Below are 24,511 nucleotides of genomic sequence, written 5' to 3'. Positions count from 1 at the left end.
GTCTCAGCTACATGTGGCACAGCTACACATTGGAATGGCCAGGATCACACCAGGAACTGAGGGGCCGAGAATTGGATTCCACCATCACACCATACATAGGGAATGCAAAGCATATTTTAAAAGATACTTCTGTACTTCTTTCTGCCAGAGAAATACGGGGACGCAGTTTCTGTTGCAGATTTAGACAGCAGGAGAGGTTGGAATGAGACTCCCAGGGCAATAGCGAGAGTGGTGAGCTTCCTCCCTTCAGGAAAGGACTGTATATGCTCAGTAGAGCATATCCTTTATATGCAGATGGCAAAGCCAGCATCAGGGATCAGCAGAAGGTCTCCGGTTCAAAGCCCAGCAAGACTTCATTTAGAAGGATCAGGCAGCAGGCAATGGGAGGAATCTCTCTCTGCCTGAGCCCCACTGCTGCCAGTCAGAGTACAGTCATACCTCGGGTTGAATGTGCTTCGGGATGAGCGCGTTCGAGTTGCACTCCGCGGCAACCCGGAAGTAACGGAGCACGTTACTTCCAGGTTTCGCCACTTGCGCATGCGCAGACATTCAGAATGACGTCACGCGCATGCGCAGAAGCGGCGAGAAGCAGCGTGCGTGTGCGCAGATGTGCCCTCGCTAGTTACGTTTTCTTCTAGATGCGAACAGGGCTCCGGAATGGATCCCGTTCGCATCTAGAGGTACCACTGTAAACAATAATGGGCTAGAGAGATAAATATTCTGGTCCTACATAGCACTTTGGTAACCCTTTCCAAAGGATAGAAAATGCTGGCAGATCCAGGCCTCATGCCCATATTGAGCATACTGTCCATCTGAATGAAATGTAAAATGCTCCCTTGAACAATACAACAATAGCACCTATAAATGCTATTCTGCATTAAGGCAAGTGAGAGAAGTTTTTAACATTATGCATGGCATGGAGAAAGTAGATAGAGGTAGGTAACACTACATGGACATCTAATGAAGCTGAATATTGGAAGATTTGGGGTGGATAACATAAAGGAGGCAGTGATGGCCACCAACTCGAATGGCTTTATGGGAGGACTGGACAAATTCATGGAGGATAAGGCTATCAGCGGCTACTAGCCACAATGGCCATGCTCTGTCCTCCACAGTTGGAGGCTGTAATGCTTCTGAAGACCACTTGCTGGGAACCACAGAAAGGGAGAGCACTATTGCACTCAGGTTCTGCTAGAGGGTTTCCCACAGGCACCTCATTGGCCACTGTGAGAACAGGATGCTGGACTAGATGGGCCACTGGCCTGATCCTGCAGGGCCTTTCTCATTATTTTTTTTTTACACTCAGAATCCTTCCAGAAGCAGCAGTTGGTCAGGCTCAACAGTTGTTACACAGAAAATTACGTTAAGAAGGAACATAGAAGGCAATAACAAATTCTTATATTAAACTAATAACATTTGACAATAGAATTCAGAGAGCAGTAGATAGTAATAATAAAAAACAAAGAGGCATAAACACGGCTGACGCTGGTCCTTTGCCTGGAGGCTTCAATTCTTCCGTGCTGGTCATGCATCACTCTCATATTGAAATCATTTTGAAGAGAATAATTGTTAGTGCATTGCAAGTATTTGTTGCTTAGTTTATACCAAAACTGGTGTGGGGTGTGTGCGCGCGCGCGAACATAATTCTCTTTCAAGGAATCTGAACAACATAGCCATCTAAAACTCATGAACCTATGCTTCATGACATTGTTGACCTTATCAAGACTAGGGAGGGACCTTCTCATCTGCTGTCTAAAAGCAGGTTCATGCAATTATTTGACATTCACAGGAATGCTTCTTCTACATGTCATAAGTTCAAAAGAGTGGGCATTGTGTCAAAATGGATTACCTGTGTAGTCCTCCCCGCCCCCAGTCATAATGGAATATGATAGAGAACATAACAGAACAATCTTACTCAGAAGTATGTCGACTCAAAAGTAAGCTCCACCAGGGATTTTAGGATTTCTTGGTATATGATTAAGTATTTGAAGGCACATATTGGCCACATTTAGCGGTCTTGCAGACTTGTGTACCAATTTTGGGAAGAAGTGTAGCATCAGTCCAAGTATAAGGGCAAAGAGAAAGAACCAGAAGTTTCAGCAAAACCAGAGAGAGATTCCAGATGCATATATGATCACTGAACCGAGGTGAACAGACAGAATGTCCAATAGCAGAAGACAGAAAAGGAAGACCTTCAACAACCAATCAATATTATGCTTGGCAGTTTCAAAATGGGATTTAGGTAGCAGGTAGAAGGGAAAACTCATAAATTATCTGAGGAATCCTGTTTCCACCCATCATTCTGAAGGCTGAAAGTGTTCTCAAGCACTTATATAACTTTTATTATGTATCCAACCTGACCAAAGCTATGCTGCTCTTCACTGACAAGGGATCCATCAGGTGCACTTGGTGGCTCTATGGATATGAATAATTACTCCAAACCTTCCTTCTGTCCAATTCTCCTCAAATTTCCTTTCTGGGGAATGTGAGGGGAAGTAATCATTGGAAGATACGTGTGCAAACGCTTGTGCAAGCTAAGCAGAGAGGGAGAAAAACCATAGACTGTACATGAATACACAGCTGTGTGAATACACTGCATTACTTTCAATGGAATGTACATATCACTGTATGTGCATTCCCATCCCTAAGTGCATCTGGATGAATATGGGCAAAGCCTAAAGTGAAATATGAAACTAGCAAACTTATTTACTTTGTTTGAACCTGCAGCTGGCACTTTTAAAGACAATCTGTGCACTTCCACAGTTTCAGACACAGGTAGGTAGCCATGTTGGCCTGCCGTAGTCAAAACAAAATAAAAAAGTCCTTCCAGTAGCACCTTAGAGACCAGCTAAGATTGGTATGAGCTTTTGTGTGCATGCACACTTCTTCAGATACCCAGATATCTGAAGAAGTGTGCATGCACACGAAAGCTCATGCCAATAACTAACTTAGCTGGTCTCTAAGGTGCTACTGGAAGGACTTTTTGAATCTGTACATAAACGCTTGCAGTGTGAACTTTGCTTTTCACCCCTTTTCAAATGGCACACGTGGTTGCACATAAAGGTGAAACAGCCAAACAGACGGATAGTCATAGGATACCCAATAATGTTGTGTGTGTGTGTGTGTGTGTGTGCGCGTGCAGGGCCGGCCCACCCATGAGGCAAGTTAGGGTGATCATCTCAGGCAGTAGTATCCACAGGGGCAGCAGATGTGGCCTCTAAGGAATGCACCATCCACTGCTGCTGCCGCAGCCACAGTAACAGCAACGGTTGCAGCATCCTCCTTGGAGGTCAGATCTGCCTCCTCCTCAGCAGCCCCCACCCAAATGCCACCTCTAGAGCAGCCTCTTGGCAAGTAGGAGGCACTACTGCTCTCCTCCCACTCCTAAGGAAAAAATGGTGGGGGCTGCCTTCTGGGGTCTCCTGGGCACTGCACCCATCCAGTGTGATTCAAAGCAGCCCTCACCCCCCAAATGGCCTTTGATTTCCACTTCAACCATTGAGTAAGGTTAATTTGATCTCCCCCCCACACACACATTTCTAATGTAGATCTTCACCCCTTCTTCCCTGGTGGGGTGGGGTGGGGATGCGCCTCAGGCACCAAAATTTCTTGTGCCAACTGTGTGTGTGTGTGTGTGTGTGTGTGTGTGTGTGTGTGTTTATCATTCCCTATCAAATCTGTGTCCCACAGCTTGATTTTCTCTTTTTGAAAACAAATCACAGGAGATCCTACCATGTATTTCCCGCTGTCTCATCTAATTGCACTATGGTATTCTCAACCAAGCTAAAACACCTTTTAAAAACAAAACAAGTACCTCAACAAACCTATCACTAATGTACTGGCAACTTGCACATTGTCATGTCTGACTTTCCAGTCTGTAGCAATAAATTAGTAAACAAACAATGTTTATATTTTTAAAGGAAACCTGATTCAATTTTGACATCTCAGAATCTGTAGATGGAAAAAAATGAAGGGAGATATTTCCACCCCCCACTAATTTGTGTGTGCTCTTGCTCCCGCCCCCCCCATAAATATATATCTTAAAAATGTAAAAGCCTTCTTGAGACATCCTGTTACATAAGCTCTTTTCCACAGCATCACAGAATTCCAGCTGGATGGCAAAAGCCACCCTATGTGCCGCCAAGAAAAACTAACTTAGGAATCAACAACACAAATTTCTCCCCTTCCAAAGGAGCTTGCGGCCTTGGAAAGCCCTGGCGTGACAGAAAACCAATGGATACATAAAATTATTTACATTTTGCCAACAATGGTACCAGCAGCTCCAACTCTTGATGGTTTAACTCTTTCAGGGTGACAAAGAGAGTGTGTCTGAAAAGAATGGGCAATGCAACTTTCTGGAATTCAATTTACGAGTGTTCATGAACTCATCACTTTCCTTGAATCACGCAATGTATTTTCCAGATGAGCTGTACATTAATTCTCACGCAAGGCAACAGCTCGCATTCAGCGGCGAGACTGTTTTTCCTCTCTCAATGACAACAGGGATTAAGTGATTCCAGGGATGCCTTCTGACTTCTAAATCCTATAAGAGAAAAATCACATGCCAGACGCTACAGCCATAACGATCTGGAACAAACCAGGATGCAAAGAAATTCATCCACCACTCTTTTCCCACCTGCTTTTTCATCCACAGAGGAAGGTAGGAATTGCAATAAGAAGAGTCCCATCCTGTCAGGTACCCAATAACTCAGTCCCTGTCCTTCTGCTGCAACAGAAGGCAAGACAGGAAGAAGCAGGAGGATGACAAAGTCTACGAAGGACCTAGCGCTACTTGCTATAAATCATATACACCAAGCTCCGCTCATAGGTATGCAAAAATGAAAACTGGGCAATTAAAACTGGAGTTGTAATACAACCACTTGGATCTCTTGTAGGTGCACAAAGCATTTGACAGTGACCCCTACCACCTGCAAAAATGAGCTTCTTGGCCAGGACCCATATCTTGAGGGGCTCTTGCCTCTCCAAGGGAAGAAATAGTTACAGTTCTGAACCAATGATCAACCGCTTAGTGTCTTTTAAGATATCACTATGCCTACACTGCCAAGGACATTTCACCACTTGGCAGTATGAGTGTTCATTGTAAATTAAAAGGCAGAGAGTCAGTGGCTGGATAAAGTTTTGAATATGGCAAAAACAACTGAAAAAATAGTAGGTTTCCAAAGCTTGAAAGGAACACACTGTTGTACTGTACGTTAGCAAACATCACCATAAAAAAAGATGCACAGCACACATCACTGGGAAGATTGAGAAGGGATGAGAATCCCAGCAAATGAGGAAAAGGTTGTGCAAGCAGTAAAAACAGATGGGCTAATGAGCCACTGTAAAGAGGTTGGTGTGGGTGTCCAACTAGTGGGACAAGCAGAAAATAAGAGACTCAAAACTACACAGACACCCCTCAGAACACATCCACATGCTCTAGCTGCTTTTCCATCAAAGCAGTTTTCACAGAACTGCAGAGATATGAGATGGTGATGAACAGATCAAGGCAAGCATAACAATGCTGTTATGGCTTCCTAGATTTTGGTCAGGTTCTGTATTAATGGGGTTCAAACCCTTAAGAAGATCTCCAGCACAAGGACCACTGAAATGAATAGGAGTTGGGTAAGCTTTTCTTCCTCTCTTAAAATACTAGAACTCAGGGTCATCCAGTGAAGCTTATTGAAAGCACACACAAAATGCTCTATAGCATACACTTAATTTATCCAACTGAGTGCCACATTTAGACAATTTCATGGAAGTCGAATGGTCTATTCATGGCTCTTAGTTGTGATGGTTAAATGGATCCTTCCTTTTAGAAGCAGAGTATCTCTGGGAAGCAATTGCTGGGGAGCAACAAGAGAGTGCTGCTGCCCCCATGTCTAGATGGTGGGTTTTTTCCCTGGAGGAATCTGGTTACCAAGAGAACACTGGATTAGATGAACTCTGCTCTGATCAGAGGGGCACGTTTTAAGTTATTAAGAGCACAGTGGTACTTATATTAAACCTGTATTGATTACCTCCTTGGAACAGAGGAGAACCTAATTTAAAACCAAATGGGAGAGAGCACTGAAGAGCAAATGAAGCCACTTTGGGACAATCTCACTGGTGAAAAGTGATATACAAATTTTATGAATATAAATTATAATAAATGATTTAGAGCAAACCATGTTTAAGACCACTTCTTTCCATTTCTTGTTTTTCTAGGAACCGAGGGGCTTCTTGATATAATATTCTGCATGATTGAGTGGAACAATATTCTGTTTGTGACCAACAACCAAGAAAACTGCTAGTAGGAAATAACTAGAGAGTTAAATTCATTTATTTTGCATTCTTGAATGATGGACAGCTTGTGGTAAATGTGCTGGGGGAGGCAAGGGTACAATGCACCACTGCCAGTTATTCATTTCCTTATATTGCTCCACTTGTTTCAAACTGCAACTAGTCAGTGACACCACATGGAAGCAAGAACAGGGGGGCAAAATGGGAAGATGCCAGACAGCAACATTTAATGAGTTTACAGGGGTCAGCAAACTTTTTCAGCAGGGGGCCGGTCCACTGTCCCTCAGATCTTGTCGGGGGCCGGACTATATTGGGGGAAGGGGGATGAACGAATTCCTATGCCCCACAAATAATCCAGAGATGCATTTTAAATAAAAGGACACTCTCTACTCTTGTAAAAACACACCGATTCCTGGACCGTCCACAGGCCGGATTGAGAAGGCGATTGGGCTGCATCCGGTCCCCGGGCCTCAGTTTGCCTACCCATGGTTTATATCAAGTTGTCAGTCCATATGGTTTTCCACAGAACTACAGTTGGAGAGAACATGCAGCGCAATCCTGAGCACGTTCACTCAAATGCAAAGCCTGTTGGATTCCAAGGGGTTTTGGCATGCAGAGGGCTGCGGCCTTCATCATTTGCATCTATCTTTTCCCCTCGCCTTGAAATGTGTGACTGCCTCCCTCCATATGGCAGGACTGAACTGATTTACAAAGAGCTGTTTGAAATTGAAGCCAGGTTCTGGCAGCTTCAATAAAGAGGAGAAAGTGTTTGCAGAGAAGCACCACAACAGCAATCCAGGCTCCTACTTCAGGGCAGTTGGCTGTACAGATGTTGGAGGCGGGAGTTTGGATGCTTCAGTTCTGGACATATGGACCAGCTGACTCCTGCAAGCCTTGGAGACTTCCTCTTCTGAACACACCAAAGATGCTATTCACAAAACACTTGGGCTGTTTTATGCCTCATTATGACATTGCATATTTGAAAGAATTAAGTTCAAGAAAAGCAGAGTTCACAAATTTTGGCTGACCTTGGTGGCCAACACCAATCTGTGGTCACCTAGACCTTGACAAGGGGAAAACCTTGTCCAAAAATGCAGCAAAGAAGCAGTGACACTCTCTTGCTACCATTGCTAACCCTAAGCTTAGGGCTGGGAGTTGGGACACTGGTTTGTTCCTGGAATTGCGCTGTGTGGAGATGCAAAAAACAAGTCCCACCTCCCTCTCCACCTCATACCTTCAAGTACAGTGGAACCTTGGGTTGCAAACATGATCCGTGCGGGAGGCACGTTTGCAACCCGCAGCGTTTGCAACCCACGGTGTTGTGTCTGTGCACGCGTGTGACGCAATTCAACACTTCTGCGCATGCGCAAAGCGTGATTTAGTGTTTCTGCGCATGTGTGAGCGCCGAAACCTGGAAGTAACCCGTTCCGGTACTTCTGGGTTCGGTGCGTCCATAACCCGAAAACGCGCAACCCGCAGCATTCGCAACCCCAAGTATGACTGTACCAGGGAAGTGTGGTGCCAATACAAACCCCAGGTTTCCAGGAAAGGGTAGGAATGTCCCCACAATTGCACCCAGTGCCTCTAAAACACAGCCAACTGCATAGTAGAGAAATCCCTGCCGCCTGCCCAACCCAAAAGATGGGAGTAAACATAGGGCATGGCAAGCTTGCAAAAAGGTGGTGGAGCACTCACCATGGTAAGCAAAATTGTAGATTTCTGAGAATATGTATAGAGAATTGTAAAGAAAACATATTGTTTATTAAGTCTGTAATATTAGAAATGGTTCCACACAGATCCAGCAAACCTTGTTGAAGCTAACCCACTCTTGCTAGATTTGGAATGTCGATTAAAAAAATCACTATTAATTTTAAGTATGTTTTCAGCATTCATGTTTCTGGGCACTCAGGTATAATTTCATACACTCCTGTTCTTTAAAGAAAGTTGGGCAGGGGGTCCCCAAGACCAACAGGGAGTAACTTTCAACAGCTCATCTGGTGTGAGCAAAATAAAGATTTGTTCAACAAGTTGGTTAAGGATGCTTACCGAGCATTTGAGTAAAACAAGATAGCAAGTTCAGCATGAGAACAGCTTTCATTTTTGGTTCCGCAGATGGAATCCAAGTGTTCCGTGCACAGTTTTATTAGTGGTAAGGCTCAGAAATGGCAGGCGCGCCCGTTTCCTCTGGCTCAGCTTGGCTTCTTATTACAGTTCATCAAGCAGAGGCTGTTGTGGTGAGCCTCATCAGTTTCCAGATTTAACACCTGGCCCAGGGATGCTTAGTGGAAAGCAAGGGAGTAGGAACAACTCCCCAGGTTAATAGCAGAAATATGAACATTATGAGTTACAGCATGTGCTCAAATAGATTTTTATTAATAGCACTCTGGTTGAGCAGAACATGCAACAAATGTTAGGACTTAATAGAAACTACCATCAAGTGCAGAGCAGAAAATGAGACTGATACTTGGGTAATTGGAAATGAATCTAACTGAAACTGTGATGCACTCAAGGGACTCTGACCTAACAGCCCTTTTTTGGGGTGAAATGAATATTATTATTATTATTATTATTATTATTATTATTATTATTATTATTATTATTATTATTATTATTTTATATGCCATCCATCTGACTAGATTACTCCAGCAATTCTGGGTGGCTTCCAACAAAACAACTGACCATATATTTGTTATCTAAGCTTCGACTGACTGGCTTCTTATATTACAATGTATGCAAGAAGCCTGGACAGTGGGCAAATAAACAGATGGACAATTTCACAAGATGGAAGAGAACACTGAAGTGAATATTCTATGAAAAATCAAGCAGGATTCAAATGTGTTCCCCATTAAATCCATTTGGGTGGTCTGCAACTTAGCAGAAAAGGAGTAGGGTACTTCATCACACAGGAGCAGCTCACACCTCTTCTGAGGAATGCTCACTCCCAATCCACTTGACATTTTTTTCATATCTCTAGGACAGCTTGCCTATCTGTGAAAGCATTATCTTTTCTATTGTCAGCTTTATACTATACAGTTCTAAGCTTTATACTATACAGTTCGATCCTCCCAAGATTTTCCCTCTTCTTTTTTATGCTATCCTGGTGTTTTAAACAAGATCAACATTAGAAGGAATAGTTCTATAGTACCTGCAAATCATACACCCTTAGATGAAGTTCATTCTGATTTAACAGGAAGAACGTAGAAGCTTATTTTCCTTGTTCTATTTTGATAGGGTTGCGTAATCTGAGTTTTAGGTTGCAGCAGTCTGTCTGGGCTACTTTAAACACTGATGGGTTCCAGATGAAACACACCCAAGAGCAGATGAATTAAGCCGATAACAGGTTCAATATAGAGGGCCAGGCTGTTACACTCTGTTTGACATTATACAGATTATTATTATTAATAATAATTTTATAAAGATGCATTTTAAAAATTGCTATTTCTTTCTGCTGTGCTGACAATAGCTGTTCTGTGGTTCTGGTGTCCACTTCTGGAATTTTTCAGCACCTTTGCCAAAGGAGTTTAACTTTTTGTAAATGTCCCCTGGGGAGGATGCCAAGCATGGCTATCATGCTCTCTCTTAGTGCCTCAAGTCATGCTCCCCGTAACACCCCAACCTCTCCTTTAATATACTCTTTCCTACTTCTTCGTTATATTGCTGAAGAAAGCAAAACTGCAACACCATGAGATAACTACTCAGAATTTGGTAAAACTTACAACTGCTGATTTCAGGATCCTCCACAAACTCCCCCCACCCTTTCCCTTTTTGTTTGGAAGACCACTGAAGTATGTATGCCATGTACAACATGAGTGACATTTTATGTCCAGAGGAAGCTGTGTCATTTTGCCATGGCCCATCAATAAAAATATGAACGGTCATCCTCTATATTGCCAAGGAGATAATTTAAAATCTCAGCATTATCTGTTAAGTGACTTCCCCTGTACCAGAAGCAACAACAATTCCTTATCAACCTCAACTTTTCTAACTAGCATCTGGAATACTTATCTAAGCATTATTTATTTTAATCTAAAACATTTCTATCCCGCCTTTCAGTACAAAAATACGTAACATACACCAAAGGGAAGCGATAAAAAAAAACAACCAAAAATAATCAGCAGTCAGAAAAGCTGTAAATAGCAATAAAACAAGGAGAACATTAAAGTAGTATATACTAAACTGTCAGGATAATAAAATTATCTTCACCTGATGCTTGAAAGCTAATAAAAAGTCAACACTGGATGAGCATTCCTGGAAAGACCATGCCTCTATTGGGGGTGCTGCCACAAAGGCAGCCCAGCACCTGGAAAAGAGCCGCTGATGCAGTCCTTAGAGGATGGTTAGCTACACTTGGGAGCAGGTGGTCCTTAAGATACTCCAATCCCAAGTTGCATAGGCAATGTATCATTTTCTTTAAACATTGAGGCTGGACTTTTTTAAAGGCACAAATTTGCAGTGGTTCTTGTCAAATATCAAAATATCCAAGCCTATATTTTCAATTACACATATACTCCTAACTGCTGCCTATCAGATTTCACCCCCATCCCCAAATCCCCTTATTTTAGTAGCATTGATGTAACGAGTTACTAAAACCATACTGTTTGCCTGAATCATACAGACATCAATTAATTGCCCCAAAGTTTCTCTCTGCAACCTCCACTGCCATTACAGCAACAACCAAATGAAAGCATATACCTCAAGAAGATAAATGCTTTGTGGGAAAGCTTATGCAGTATATCAAGAATTTTTAATAAGCATATTTCCCTGAGTTTGGAAAGTGTGGCTTCGGAGTACTATATACTTTTCAAAATATTTTCTATTAAATACAGATTTGGTTGGGGGCTCTTTTCCCAGAACAAGGAAAGGGACAAAAATCTTTCCACTGACAAGCTGAAAGAAGAGACTTGAGTAAAAGGCGACTTTGGCAATCACGCTGTGTGGCTGGCATTTGGTGATGACATTCATTCAGCATCCAAGCTGAAAATAGCATGGTGGGAGTGCCATTCTAGAGAAAGGTGCAAAGTAGGACCAGACTGACCCACATACAACTTGAACATGTCCATTATGGGTCAGGAGGTCCAGAGAGGGACCAGTACAAAAGAGGTTCCCAGGAATGATGATGATGATGATGATGATGATGAAGAAGAAGAAGAGTAGTAGTAGTAGTAGTAGTAGTAGTAGTAGTAGTAGTAGTAGTTTGGATTTGATATCCTGCTTTATCACTACCCGAAGGAGTCTCAAAGCGGCTAACATTCTCCTTTCTCTTCCTCCCCCACAACAAACACTCTGTGAGGTGAGTGGGGCTGAGAGACTTCAAAGAAGTGTGACTAGCCCAAGGTCACTCAGCAGCTGCATGTGGAGGAGCAGAGATGCAAACCCTGTTCACCAGATTACGAGTCTACCGCTCTTAACCACTACACCACACTGGATGCTTCGACTTCCATAATATTCAAGTGGTATTTTCAGAGTTGCTGGTGGATCTCCCACTGCCCTTGAAAATGGTATATGAACCAAAAGTTGTAACCAGAAATCTTCCAGCACATGTTGCCAGATCTCTGCTAGAAGCCAACAGTCTTATCTTATTCCAAGGAAACTCTGGAAACAGCAGGGTACAGAGTCCACATACCAAACCATGGCTTGCGCTGACTGTGATTCAGAACCCAAACCATAGTTTTGAGCTTCTAGATGTACAATAAACCATTGTTTAGAGCTACTTGTCTGCTTTCATTTTCCCTTCTATCAGCACTCAGTACAGTGGTACCTCGAGTTACAAATGCCTCAGGTTACAAATACCTCAGGTTACAAACTCCACTAACCTGGAAGAGTTACCTTGAGTTGAGAACTTTGCCCCAGGATGAGAACAGAAATCGTGTGCCGGTGGCGCAGCGGCAGCAAGAGGCCCCATTAGCGAAAGCACGCCTCTAGTTAAGAACAGTTTCAGGTTAAGAACGGACCACCGGAACGAATTAAGTTCGTAACTAGAGGTACCACTGTAACGGCTGAAATTATAGTTTGTCAATGGAGGCATCACACCAAACATTAGTTAATGCATGGATAACAAGCCCACTTCAAACCATGCTTTTTTATTCTAGTTTGCTGCCCAATTACAAACTGTTGCTTCCCAATTCAGACATCATAGCAAAACAAAAAAAAATCTTCATTAACCATGGTTTGGTGTGATGTGCAAATTTAGTTAGTGGTTTCCCTTTTCCCTGGGGCAAGAATAGGGGACCTATGACCCTACAGATATTGCTGGACTGCAACTCACATCATTTCTCCTATCATTCCCCACTCTGTCCTAGGATAAGAAAGCCATAGTGACCTTTACTTCTCCTCTCAAAAGCAAGAGCAAAGAATGAGGAAATACAGTGGCTAAGGGGCCAACGAATACACACAACAATTACAGGGTGGAAGTGGGAGCTACGTGCTCTTGAAATTCACCCTCTCCTTGCTTAGTATTATCCCTGCTGTGTTGCCTTATCAGGTAACGGACTGTTCCTTGCAGGCCTTAATCTTCCTCCTCCTGTGATTGCTTGGGGGCATTCCAGGCACCCCTGTAAAAACCTGAACCCTACCTTCCAAACCTGACTTTGCATTCTTCCTAACTAGCAGAACTTAACCACCTCCTAAGTATTCATTTCTAGCTGGACAGAAAACACAGACTTCAGCTCTTAAGAGGGTTTTATTGAAGTTGTATGTCAGTTTAAGTTTTTCCTTAAGCAGAGGAATATATAGTTTTACGAGCAGCAGTGAAATTTGCTCTAGTTCTGTGCATTTCAACATGATCAACATTCAATCTTTTGAAATGATGCATGTGGAAAACAAGAATTAAATGAGCTTGTCCTGTTTGGATCTCTGTTTCTGATCAGCTCAAAACAGAGAACGTATCTGCTTTGACTGCTTTGGCTGCTGTTTCCAATCTGTGGCTATCCTGAATACTTGAGCAACATCTGTGTTTTGAGATGCAGCTATTATTACTACTAGGTTTCATTTTTTCAATCACCTCCTCCATCAGGAATGTGTGCTACACCTGGGTATGTTCTCTAACTCCAAGCTAAAATGAATTCAGAGTGACAGCATGAACCGAAACAGGACTTGAGATGCTGCTACAGGGGAGCCATTGAGTGCATTACAACCCTAATTGGTCCTTGAGGAACTTGCCTTTAAAAGAAGCTAGCAAAACATCTGCCTGGAGGTAAGGGGAAACAAACCAGTTTCCAACATCTGCAAAAATGCAGAGCTGGAATCTGATCATCTCAGGCAGCTGAATCCTTTAAATGTGATTCACTGATTTCAGAAATTACAAAGCAAACCCCCTGCATAGCCACCAACTTCTGATGCTTTCCACAGCGGCAGGTGGGAAACTGATAGGTCATGTATGCCCAGACTGATGAAGTCTTTGGTCTAGACGTCAGCCACGCAATTGCTAACCCAGAGCACACATCACCGCAAAACAGAGTTGGTCTCAAACTTCCTCCCAGTCAAGTCCGATACATCTTCCAAACAAATTTCAGTGGGACTGGTGCAGAAATATCAGAGTGGTTCTGGGAGACAACAGCCATTCTGCACCATCATGACAGGGCTGCTGGCAAAGGTCCTCTGTAAGCCTGGACCGTATGATACTTGGAAAGAACCCACTGAGCAATACAATAATTACACACAAATACACCACACACACAAACAGAAGGAAATAGGAAAACATTCTAATCTATATTTGCTACATATCTAACTTCATCTGTCTCTCTGAACTGCCCAAAAACAAATTGTAAAGTATGTACTAATGGAAGGAGTTCCAAATTCCTAAGGGAACGTATACTTACAACGGATGCCGTAAATCATGAGAGGATCTAGTTGTTTCTTCCCATGCTTCCCCTGCCCTGAAAGGTTGGAGATGGCCTGGATTTCCCGGTGAAAGAGGTAATCAAGCAGCGTCAGCGCCATCTTCTCAGCAGTGCGGCAGTTGGTGCTAATGTGCAGCATGTCTGCTGGCGTGATGGGGCAACGCACCCGCATCTCAGGGTTGATTTCATCTCCCAGCCACGTCCCACTGGGATAATCCTCTAAAAAATACACATACAGGATATTTTATATCACATTATTAGAGAGTAGCCAGACTCTTGGTATTTCCCATTTCCCCCCTAGAATTTTTGGGAAGCTATGATAGCATGTGAACTAATTAATATTTATTATTCTTGTTTCTCGCATTTCTATCCTTCCTTTCCACACAACTGTAGATCCCCAAACTGGGCAACAACAAGAAAAAGCGCCCATGTAAAATTATATTTAAAACATTTTTTAAAAAATATTGTGCCCTACAACATATATAGGGGCACAGGTTCCCCAGCCCTGTGCTACATGAAAGAACCACAGCAAGCTTACATGCTCCCCCCCCCTCTCCTTGCAGTTGCAAGGATATTAAAAGTTTCCACTTTCACTTTTAAAAGTATTTTCTGTATTGCCTTAACTCAGGGAACCACTTTTTATTATTTATTATTATTATCACCAGTGAGAATAAGACACACGGGGGCAGAAGTAAACTTGGTGAATTCTGCATAACACATTAGAAATTTGAACTCTTTGCAGAGTGACATTTTATAAACGTTCTTCAACCAGTTCAATGATTTACAACATGTCTACAATACACTAACATCCCAACTACTGAAAACCACTTTAGAGATAAACAGAAGTCGCTCACTGCTCAGAGCTGTCTACAAAAAACTGATGGAATCTTAGTCAGCAAACGTAGAGATATGAGTCACAACCGTTGTGGGAACAGGACTGTTGACTCAGCAGGAGCTGGGAACAACTTGGAAAATGCAGCACATGAGCAGCAGCAAGTGGCAATTTACTTGATTAATTACTAGCAGGGTTTATTAAAGGAAGTCACTCAACTGGAACCAAAGCTCCCAAATGGAAATGGATTTGCATTTTCTTTCAGACTTACTGAATGGGAGCCTGCATTATTTCCTAAACACGTCATTTACCAAATCGGCAGACCCCAGCACTGAAAATGAATCACCATAGTTCATCTCCCAAGTGCATCTGAAAGCTGAGGTCATCAAAAGGAGCAGAAAGCGTATTTTATTATGTCGGCAAATAATACTTATAAGTGGCAGGGACAGAGGAAGAGGACGGCTTATTCTCAAGCTACAGGCACAGCAACTTGGCTTTTATTTCAAGACCATTTTTGCCTTATTTTTCATACAGTCCTGATATTTAATATATAATAAGTAACTCAGCTGAAGAAATATGCTTACTTCGTTTGTCACGATTTCACAAAAGGAGCAGTATACATGGGAAACCTGGTCTTTTTACTTCAACTTTATATTGTCAAGACCAAGATGCAGAATGAAGGCCCATGGCAGAGCCAAACTCCTAGGACCATTTTCTCTCCCTGTCCTACAGCTCCTGCTATTATCACTTTCTTCTTTTTCCTGCCACCTCCATACCACACACTGTCCAATGCCTACTTAATATATTTGACTGCAGCTGACTGCAATAAATTGATGATGAGAAAAGGTTGCTCAAAATGCTCAAGAGACTGGAGGTTCTCCTTGCAATGAATGGCTGAAGTATTTAGGGGTCTTTCCCCCTAAAGTTTGTACAGGCGGTGGGGGGAGATGATTAAAAGACATGGTCATGTTTTTTGCAAAGTAATGCATGATGTGAAGAAAGAGGATCAAAGTACTTTTCTACATCTTTAAAAATATAGTACTAACATTTAGAGTCACCCAATTAAATTGACTGGCAGTAGTAAATTCAGGACAGAGGAAAGTATTTCTTCAAGCTACAGAACTACCTAGTTTTTTTGGGGGGAAATAAAGGGAAAAAATTTTTCCTTTATTTCCCCCCCAAAACCAGGTCAGGGAAACCAAACCAGGTCGAGGAACAGCGGGATGGTGGCGCTGCGCCTCTCCGCTGTCCCCCGAGCTTGTGGGGCTGGCCAATGTCTGCCCGAAGCGCGGGGCGCTCTGCTTCAGCGCACCCCGCGCTCCGTGCAGCAGGCTGCTATCTGCAGCCTAAGGAGCCCTGCAGGAACTCCCGCAGGGCTCCCCAGGCTGCGGATATCTGCCCGGCGCGAGGGGCGCTCTGCTTCAGGGCACCCGCGCGCTGGACAGCAGACTGCTATCCAGGCTGCGGATATCTGCCCGGCGCAATGGGCGCTCTGCTTCAGGGCGCCCGCACGCCGGACAGCAGGCTGCTATCCAGGCTGCGGATATCTGCCCGGCGCGATGGGCACTCTGCTTCAGGGCGCCCGCACGCCGGACAGCAGGCTGCTATCCGCAGCCTAGGGAGCCCTGCGGGAACTCCGACCCCTCTTGCTCTCCAAGCTTCAGCAAAAGCCTGTATTCGCCCCATAGGATGCACACAGATTTCCCCTTCATTTTTGGAGGGGGGAAAGTGCGTCCTATAGGGCGAAAAATACGGTATCTTATGAGATTCACTGCCAACAGAATATGGTGGGCTGCCAATGGCTTTAAATGGGGTTCAGATAAATTTCATAGAATCATAGAGTTGAAGGAGACCACAAGGGCCATCGAGTCCAACCCCCTGCCAAGCAGGAAACACCATCAGAGCACTCCTGACATATGGTTGTCAAGCCTCTGCTCAAAGACCTCCAAAGAAGGAGACTCCACCACACTCCTTGGCAGCAAATTCCACTGTCGAACAGCTCTTACTGTCAATTTAATGAAGCGGAGAGGTCTATCTATAGGTAACAGACCTGACAGCTAAAATGGAACCTCCCCCTACCCCCCCACCCCAGCTTACAGGTAGTTTCCCTCTAAATATCAGCTGCTGGCGGTAGCGGGAGGCAAACAGGAGCGGGGAGAAAAACATCCTTCATCTGGCTGGACATAGGCAGACCACCCCATAAACACCAAGTCACAAATTCCTGTTTTTCATGCCTATCCTATTTGAAAGCTCTAAGCCATGCAGAGTTCAGATAGAGGAGCCTTTTCCAGGCTGAATGCACATGCATGACCCCTAAAAAGCACGATCTTTATTTCCTGCCATTGGCTCAAGTTAAATGGCCTGCATTCTGTTAGATAGAATGCCAGGAAGAAAGCAATAAACGTCTAGCCCAAGAGGCAGGCCTGATGCTCAGGATCATTTGTCTAACACCTCATCAAAGGCATAATGATGTAACTATCAGTAGATCCAAGTTTAACACAGGTGAACTGTGATAACATGAAATGCTAAACAGCTTTTGAAGTCTTCCACTAGATTTTTTTTGCAGGAATTGTTTTTTGTTTTGTTTTTTCCAAAGAAAAAAAGCATCCCTCCCCCAATACCTTTGGAAGCCAATGTTTGGAGTATGTTGGACAGGGATGCTGGGTTCAAATCTCTTAATCTCATCTCTCCATCTAGATAACTAGAATATTAACAATCAATCTCGAAGGGTTGTTGTGGAGAATTTAAAAAAATTCAGCCAGCCACTGATTTCAGTGGAAGAGAGTTACATCTGCTAATGTTCTTCAAACCATTATAAAAACCATTACCAATCACTGGTGTTTCAGGCTAGGAGAGTGCTATTTACACTACTGGTTCTTTGCTTCCCCCTCCCCCCAGTCCAAGCCAGAAATGACCAGCACTGAAACTGCTAGCTCAGTCAAGGAATCCCCAGACCACTTGGACTGGTCACAGAGATGGAGGTGGCTTCCACTGGCTTCTTTTGCCTACTTTCTCCCTAGACGAAAGCATAATAGTTAGACCAGTTTAAATCCTGTATGCATTTGCAGTGTAGTTATAACTGCAATAATATACTATTACTGCCACTACTTCTTTGCTACTTTATCCTGAAACTTTCAATAGCCTCTCTTTGGCTCAGTTAAAACAAGATTGGCTTGAACATGTCACACTCTTTAATTTTCCCACATCAAGAGAGCTGCATTTGAAATAGGGCTTCAGTGCTGGAAAATGCCTAGAGTTAAAATAATGCAGCCTGATATAAAAGTGGTTTTCTTTTTTCCAGCCCTCAGTTACTTCTGTGAGAACTTGCTGCTCAAATTATAGGAGAGGAGGGAAGACTTCTTCCCTTTTTGTAAAAGGAACACATTGCTTGATCTCCTCGGCTTAAAGTACACAAGCTCCCAGAATGTACAAAAGACACAGGGCATTCATGAAAAGCATGAGATAGACGAGGCATTCCAGCAGGCTCCACTATCTTTAAAGCATTTAGTTAAAGAGGGAGGAAAGTACCCATAAATCATCATTTTAATGCTTGCCTATGCCACACACCCCCACGCGTGCACACAGGTTCCACTCAATCTCAATCCTGAGTCAGATGTTTTATTTCTGACCCTGCACAAAGAGGAAAATCATTTGCTTCACAAAACCGATCCTTCCAAGAGGTATTAAGTTTACTGCGCTCTCACTCACAAGTCAGGTGGCTACCTGCTGTGACGCATGTCTGCAAAGGTGGGAGGAATGAGGGTAGTCAAAGAAAATTTGTTGCTGTGGAAGAAAACCACCAGGGATAGCCTAAATTCTGGATAGATGCAAGACTTGCATCACCAAAAAACAGCCTTTTTAGAAGGCTTTTCCTACATCTGCATGTGCACATTTTCTCCTCTCCTAAGGAGATTGTTGACCTGGCCTTGCTACTCGCTTTAATCCACCAGGAAACATTCCCTTAACTTGTCTGACATATGAACATCACCAAGATCTAGAAGGAAAATTCCAGAGATTTCTCACTTTGAGGTGCCATCAATCAACTCTTTAAAACAAAGGGAAAGCCAACTAAACACTTGCCCATGTAAATATTTAGATAATTAACTGGTTCCATTTGTCAAAACAGTTGCTATTTATTTGATGAACCAAAGCTGGGTGCAAGTCTGGCAGTCAAGCTGGTAGTTGCACCAGAAAGGCAGAACACAGAAATAATCTTAAACAGAACACTAAAAATATAACACCACACAATTAAATAATCTCTTGGCAAAATTGTAGATCCTTTTTTAAATGTAACATAAACTGCCATCAGCCATTCTTTTTTCCAATGAGAAAGTTGAAAACATTGAATATTGTTTGAGAGAACCGATCATTAAGGATGTCTATCCTGCCAACCTAGCAGTTTGAAAGCACGTGCAAGTAGATAAATAGGTACCGCTCCGGTGGGAAGGTAAACGGCATTTCCGTGCGCTGCTCTGGTTCGCCAGAAGCGGCTTAGTCATGCTGGCCACATAACCCGGAAGCTGTACGCCGGCTCCCTCGGCCAATAAAGCAAGATGAGCGCTGCAACCCCAGAGTCGTTCGTGACTGGACCTAATGGTCAGGGGTCCCGTTACCTTTACCTTTTAACCTTAGACCAGAAAAACCTGAACTGAAAGAGTTAATGGGTATTTTCAGCAAAGATTTCAGTCTAGAATTCCCAAGTCTATAACATGACTCTGCAGATAGAAAGGCATGTAGGTGGGAAGGACAGAGTTAAAAGGTATGAAGGGTAGATTTTGAGGCTAGCAGGTTAGCCAAATAAAAGCATGAGTTGGTTTATTTTATTTAACTTATTTTTACCCTGCCTTTTCTACCCTCAAGGATATTAAGTTTAGAACAGCCACTACTAAGCCCCTCACTCTTTCTAGCTTAACCTGCACAGTGATAATCATCCTTTGCACATGCTGCTACTCCAGGTGTTATTAAAAATAAACAAACAGAAAGGAATCCCTCTTTAAAACCAATACCAATTTGTATGTTCCTCTTGATCTGAAAACAAACATAATGCATTTAAAAACAAAAAGGGAATCTTGAGAGAACAGTTTGGCCGGAAGAATTCAGTTTCTTTGGTTTTATTTGGCTTTTGTATGTCACTGAGGAGTTAAAACAAACGCTGTTCTTATTGCATTCCACAAACCAATGTCAACTAGGATTTAGCTTGAACTTCACTTCTGAGACACAAGAATCTGGGGCTGAGTCGAAGGGGGAGGGGAGCAAGAGACAGCCAAAATGCCAATATTTAAGAAATCAGGAGAGGATGCTTTTTTCTGATGTAGCAGAAGTCACAATACTACAGGAATACAAAGCGCTCATGATTTTGAATTTGTATGAACAGATCACACACAAAGCCTGCCTTTGTCACGCAGGATTATTTCAGGTTGACACCGATCATGAAATTTGTGCCAAACCTTTTACACATGCGCAAAATCAAAAATGCTTTACAAAGTACTTTACCCCCCAAAACCCCACAGCTTATTTTGTTCTCAGAAGCTCATTTCCAGTATGTTTCACTCTGAAAACCTTTTAAAGCACATGGAACTGAAACTTAAACTCCCTATGGTTTTTCCTGAGCTGCTAAACTACATAAATAGTGCTGATTTTCAAAAATAAAACAGCACCTTCACTTTATTCATGCACACACATTTTTAGTGCAGTGCCTCATGAGCAAACATTTTTAGTTCAATATCATCTTTCTTTGAAATGTAAAACTCCTTTCAGCTTCTTCTTCTTTTAAATCTGTTTAGACTTTTTAAAAACTCCTTTTAATCAAGCATAATAGAACTAACAGAGATATGTTTTTCTTTGGGACACTCGTGTGGTATAAACAGGATAGGTCGTGCTGATTTTTATCCCTTATATACAAGGGAACAAGAAGTCCATTTATTGTCATTGAAATAGATTCTGAAAAAAGGCATGATGGACTCTAACCTTTTTAGGAGCATCAAATTCAGCACTACTGTTTCATGAAATTTTACACTGCAGCCAAAACACTTCAGTGGATATGGCAAAAATATGTAGATGTATACATACATATCTAAATACACACAGAGAGATAAGACCAACAAATACTGGATCCTCATTCATCAAGGAGGGGGAGGTATCAAAATTATTTCCACACAACAAAGAAAGCTGGTACTGACAAAGAAAGCACAACCCAATAACAATCCAGATGCAGTGCTTCTTTTAGTTTTCTTCATTTAACTTCTTGATGTTTCTGATTTCCTAATTTGTATTAACAGCCAGACATTGCAGTATGTTTAAGGGGGCAGAGTGGCAGACCATAGGCGTAGCCAGTATTTTTGTTAGGGGGGCAGAACCTCAGTTTTCTATGTATTTTTCTTGATTTTTCTTGATTGGGGGGGCAGCTGCCCCTCCCTGCCCTCCCCCCCCCCCGCTACACCCATGGGGCAGACATTTGCTCACATACATTCTGGGCCTGTAAATGCTACAGCAGCACAGGCTCCCTCTGTCTCTGAAATCAACATCCCAGATTGTTTGGGTGTGTTGACCCTCCCATAAGCAGCAGTCACTCCTCACTACTTATGCATTAGGAATGATGGAATGATAATGCATCTCACATAGGAAAGCACAACTCTCTTTGTCTATCAAACTACAAGTCCTACTTTAACTGCATACATTCTGTTCTATAAAACAATCTTAACCAACATGTTGTTTCCTGGGCTATAACTGCTTTGCTGATTGGCTTGTGCTGGAACTCAGGTACACCTGATGTTTCTACCAAGGTTCCGACGCTTGCGCTAGCACTGGCAAGAAGAGTCAGTGCAGTTCCTCAGTGTGCAGATTATCCTCTTTGCCTGCATACTGCCCTTCATAAAGTTTTAAATCAAGACCTGCAAATAAAAGGCAGAAAGCATGCTAAATACTCGCCAAAATGTTAACAATAAGTAGTTGAAATATCTTGGGATAGACAAGAAGTCAACTGTACACATATCCCAACATCCTAAACATTTTATCAAACAGGTTGATAGAACTCATTTTAAGAGTCAACACTGAAGAGTAAGTGGGAGAGAAATGTCACAATGCTTATTAAGGTAATAAAAAAGTTTAAGCAATATGACATTTGGCACAAAGAAATCCAGCAGCATACGGCTACGGTCTATTTCCCCAGGATTCATATCCAAAGGCTTGAACTGGCCATTAACAAATCCCTACTATTCATGAGCTGCTGCCTTGTAACCAGAACCCCAAGGCTGTTGATTGCCAAACCCCCAACACAACAAAGTTCCACACAGGAGGGCTTTGTAGCAACAAGTATCTCTGGTGCTAGGCAAACCATTGGGCTGTGACAAATATGGGGGTTCCACAGTTGCCTTCTTAATTGGAGATAGACTCTAACAGGTGCTACAAACTTGGGAGGGCAGATGAATCAAGGCACTAGCATGGAACAGAAAGGTCAGACCTGTGGCTAGGTCCGGAGAAACTGATGCAGGTGAGATGCTGCCAGACGTAAGACCATGGAGACTCCTCAACAAAAAGTGCTGCCTATTCATTATGGGCTTGCAGGTCAGCCAAGTGTTGCCATTTTGAGTACAGTCTATGAACCTTTTCCAACAGTTTTCTCCCACTGATGTCATCCATATAACTTGAAGCCGGGATGATATAAACACTACCTAGTCTGCCCAGTTTGTATGCTGAGAGCACTGAAACAGGGGACTCTTCCTCAGACTGGAAGCTCACCAAAATACCTGTGACAGGGGAAAACAGGTGCTTTAAGAGCAGAAAGGCAATTCGGAGAGAACCCCTCCACCAAAAGAATTCCTCGATGGAGAATCTAAACAAGCGAGATATTCCCAAGCTTTCCCCTGACACAGTGACCAAAATTATTTTCATTGCAGTAAAATCCAGCTCTCTTCTCATGATGCATCTTTCCCCTGTAAGGTGTTGACAGGTACATCGGGAAATGGAAAAACTTATCAGGAGGATAATGGCATGAAAACAAACTGCAGGAAAGTAGCTCTAGCCCTGGGTGTGGCTCCAAGCACTTGACACTCTCACTCTCTCTCTGAAGGCCATTAGTAAGAAAACCTTGAAAACATATTTCTGTTGGATTGCCTCATCTAATCTGTGTACTTTATGCATAATTATCTTGATTGGTACTGTCGTCAATGTATACATGCTTAAAAACATAACAACAGCCCTGCATCCTTCTTCCTAGTGGGCGCCTCAGGGAATCAGGGCATGAAGGCAATAGTTCTCCTTGGTTTTATGTTCCTAGTAACTGGTATTCAGTGGCAAACTAATCCGAAGGTTCAAGATGAAAGACAGCCTAGCTGTAAACAAATCTGGGACTCTTAGATTCATTTAACACATATCCTGTCAGATATAAGAGCAACTCCATATCTGAACAAAACTAAGGGTTGCCCATCTCAGCCACTTGTTCAACTTTAAATTCCTGGCCCCAGCAAAACTACTACTATTTGTGAAAGAATTAACTTCGAAGCCTCATTCTTCAGTTAACTTGCCCAAATGTTCATCCCAAACGCAGCACATACAGGCCTTTCCGTGATTTCCAACCAAGCACTGGTTCCAAGTTCTACTGTAACACTGGCTGCTCGTCTGTTCAATGTATTATCTTTGGCCAAGACAAATGGATTGCTGGTGACTTAATTGTTTTTTTCCTTACATTGTAGAGAAGATTTATGAAACTGACAAACTCTTCAAAAATGATCAAGAAAACAAATCCAAGGAAAATGATCTCAACCTTAGGAAACTGGGAACGCAAATTATTTTGGCAAAACAGTATCACCCAAAGGGTTCTAAACATATGGAATGAGTTACCACCAAAGGTCCACTGGAAGAAGCACCATGGCACTCTTGGGACCATGGAATTCATTTGCAGTAAACATTGTGAGGACATGTGGGGATAAGAAGGTCCAAAAAACCCACAAGTGCGCCCAGGGATCCACTCACAAGATTCACTTCCTATGTTCCCCTGATGCCTATAAAAGTTTCACCTGACAGAAAATGAAATAGAACACAGCTGGGGATGGGGGGGAGATTGAATTCAATGCAAATGCAAACATGAGGCAAGTAAAACCGATCTCAGTTTTATAAAGCAATAGTGTTTTCCCCAAACAAACCATTTTACTAACTCATACTAATTCACTAACTATAAGGAGATTCACCTGAAGATAAAGTGTTATGCTTCCACCCAACAACTGCATCCAAGGAAAACGATGTGTGAGGTAAGTAATTCTCAGATAACAAAGTTTTCAACTGTTGTTCAGTTGCAACAGGCTTCTGTTTGGCAGTGCTTTTTACCTCTATCAAAAACACAAGGAAGTTTCCTGCCGGCTGGAGTTTCAACCATAAACTATTCATTTAGAGTAGTGATCCCAGAGTAGTGATAATGAAGACTTTTGGAATTATTGTCTTGTAGCCCATTACATTGCCACTTACTTAAAAACACTTCAGGGGAGAAGATGTGAATATTACATTGGTGGCTTTCTGCCACGGAAATGCAAGCACAGGTACAAGTTTCCAGCTTGGCCCCAACACATCC

The 24,511-nt window shown here is 42.7% G+C and overlaps 1 protein-coding gene and 1 long non-coding RNA gene across 4 annotated transcripts in view; one reads left to right on the top strand and one right to left on the bottom strand.

Annotated features, from left to right (window-relative positions):
- The window catches only part of BANP (BTG3 associated nuclear protein), a 150,966-nt gene that overhangs the window by 86,084 nt on the left and 40,371 nt on the right, over positions 1-24,511 (bottom strand). For all 3 annotated transcript variants that reach the window (XM_081202605.1, XM_081202604.1, XM_081202606.1), the window contains one exon: positions 14,097-14,336. In XM_081202605.1, coding sequence (XP_081058731.1) covers positions 14,097-14,336 — 240 coding nt within the window. The remainder of the gene's footprint in view (positions 1-14,096; positions 14,337-24,511) is intronic.
- LOC308590815 lies at positions 3,286-6,497 on the top strand. The gene is made up of 3 exons (XR_014009916.1): positions 3,286-3,502; positions 4,096-5,622; positions 6,205-6,497. It is a non-coding gene; the product is annotated as an uncharacterized lncRNA (long non-coding RNA).

The sequence above is a fragment of the Podarcis bocagei genome (genome assembly GCF_964188305.1).
Source record: "Podarcis bocagei genome assembly, chromosome: 7".
Classification (NCBI taxonomy): domain Eukaryota; kingdom Metazoa; phylum Chordata; class Lepidosauria; order Squamata; family Lacertidae; genus Podarcis; species Podarcis bocagei.
This window is presented reverse-complemented; position numbering and strand designations above follow the sequence as displayed.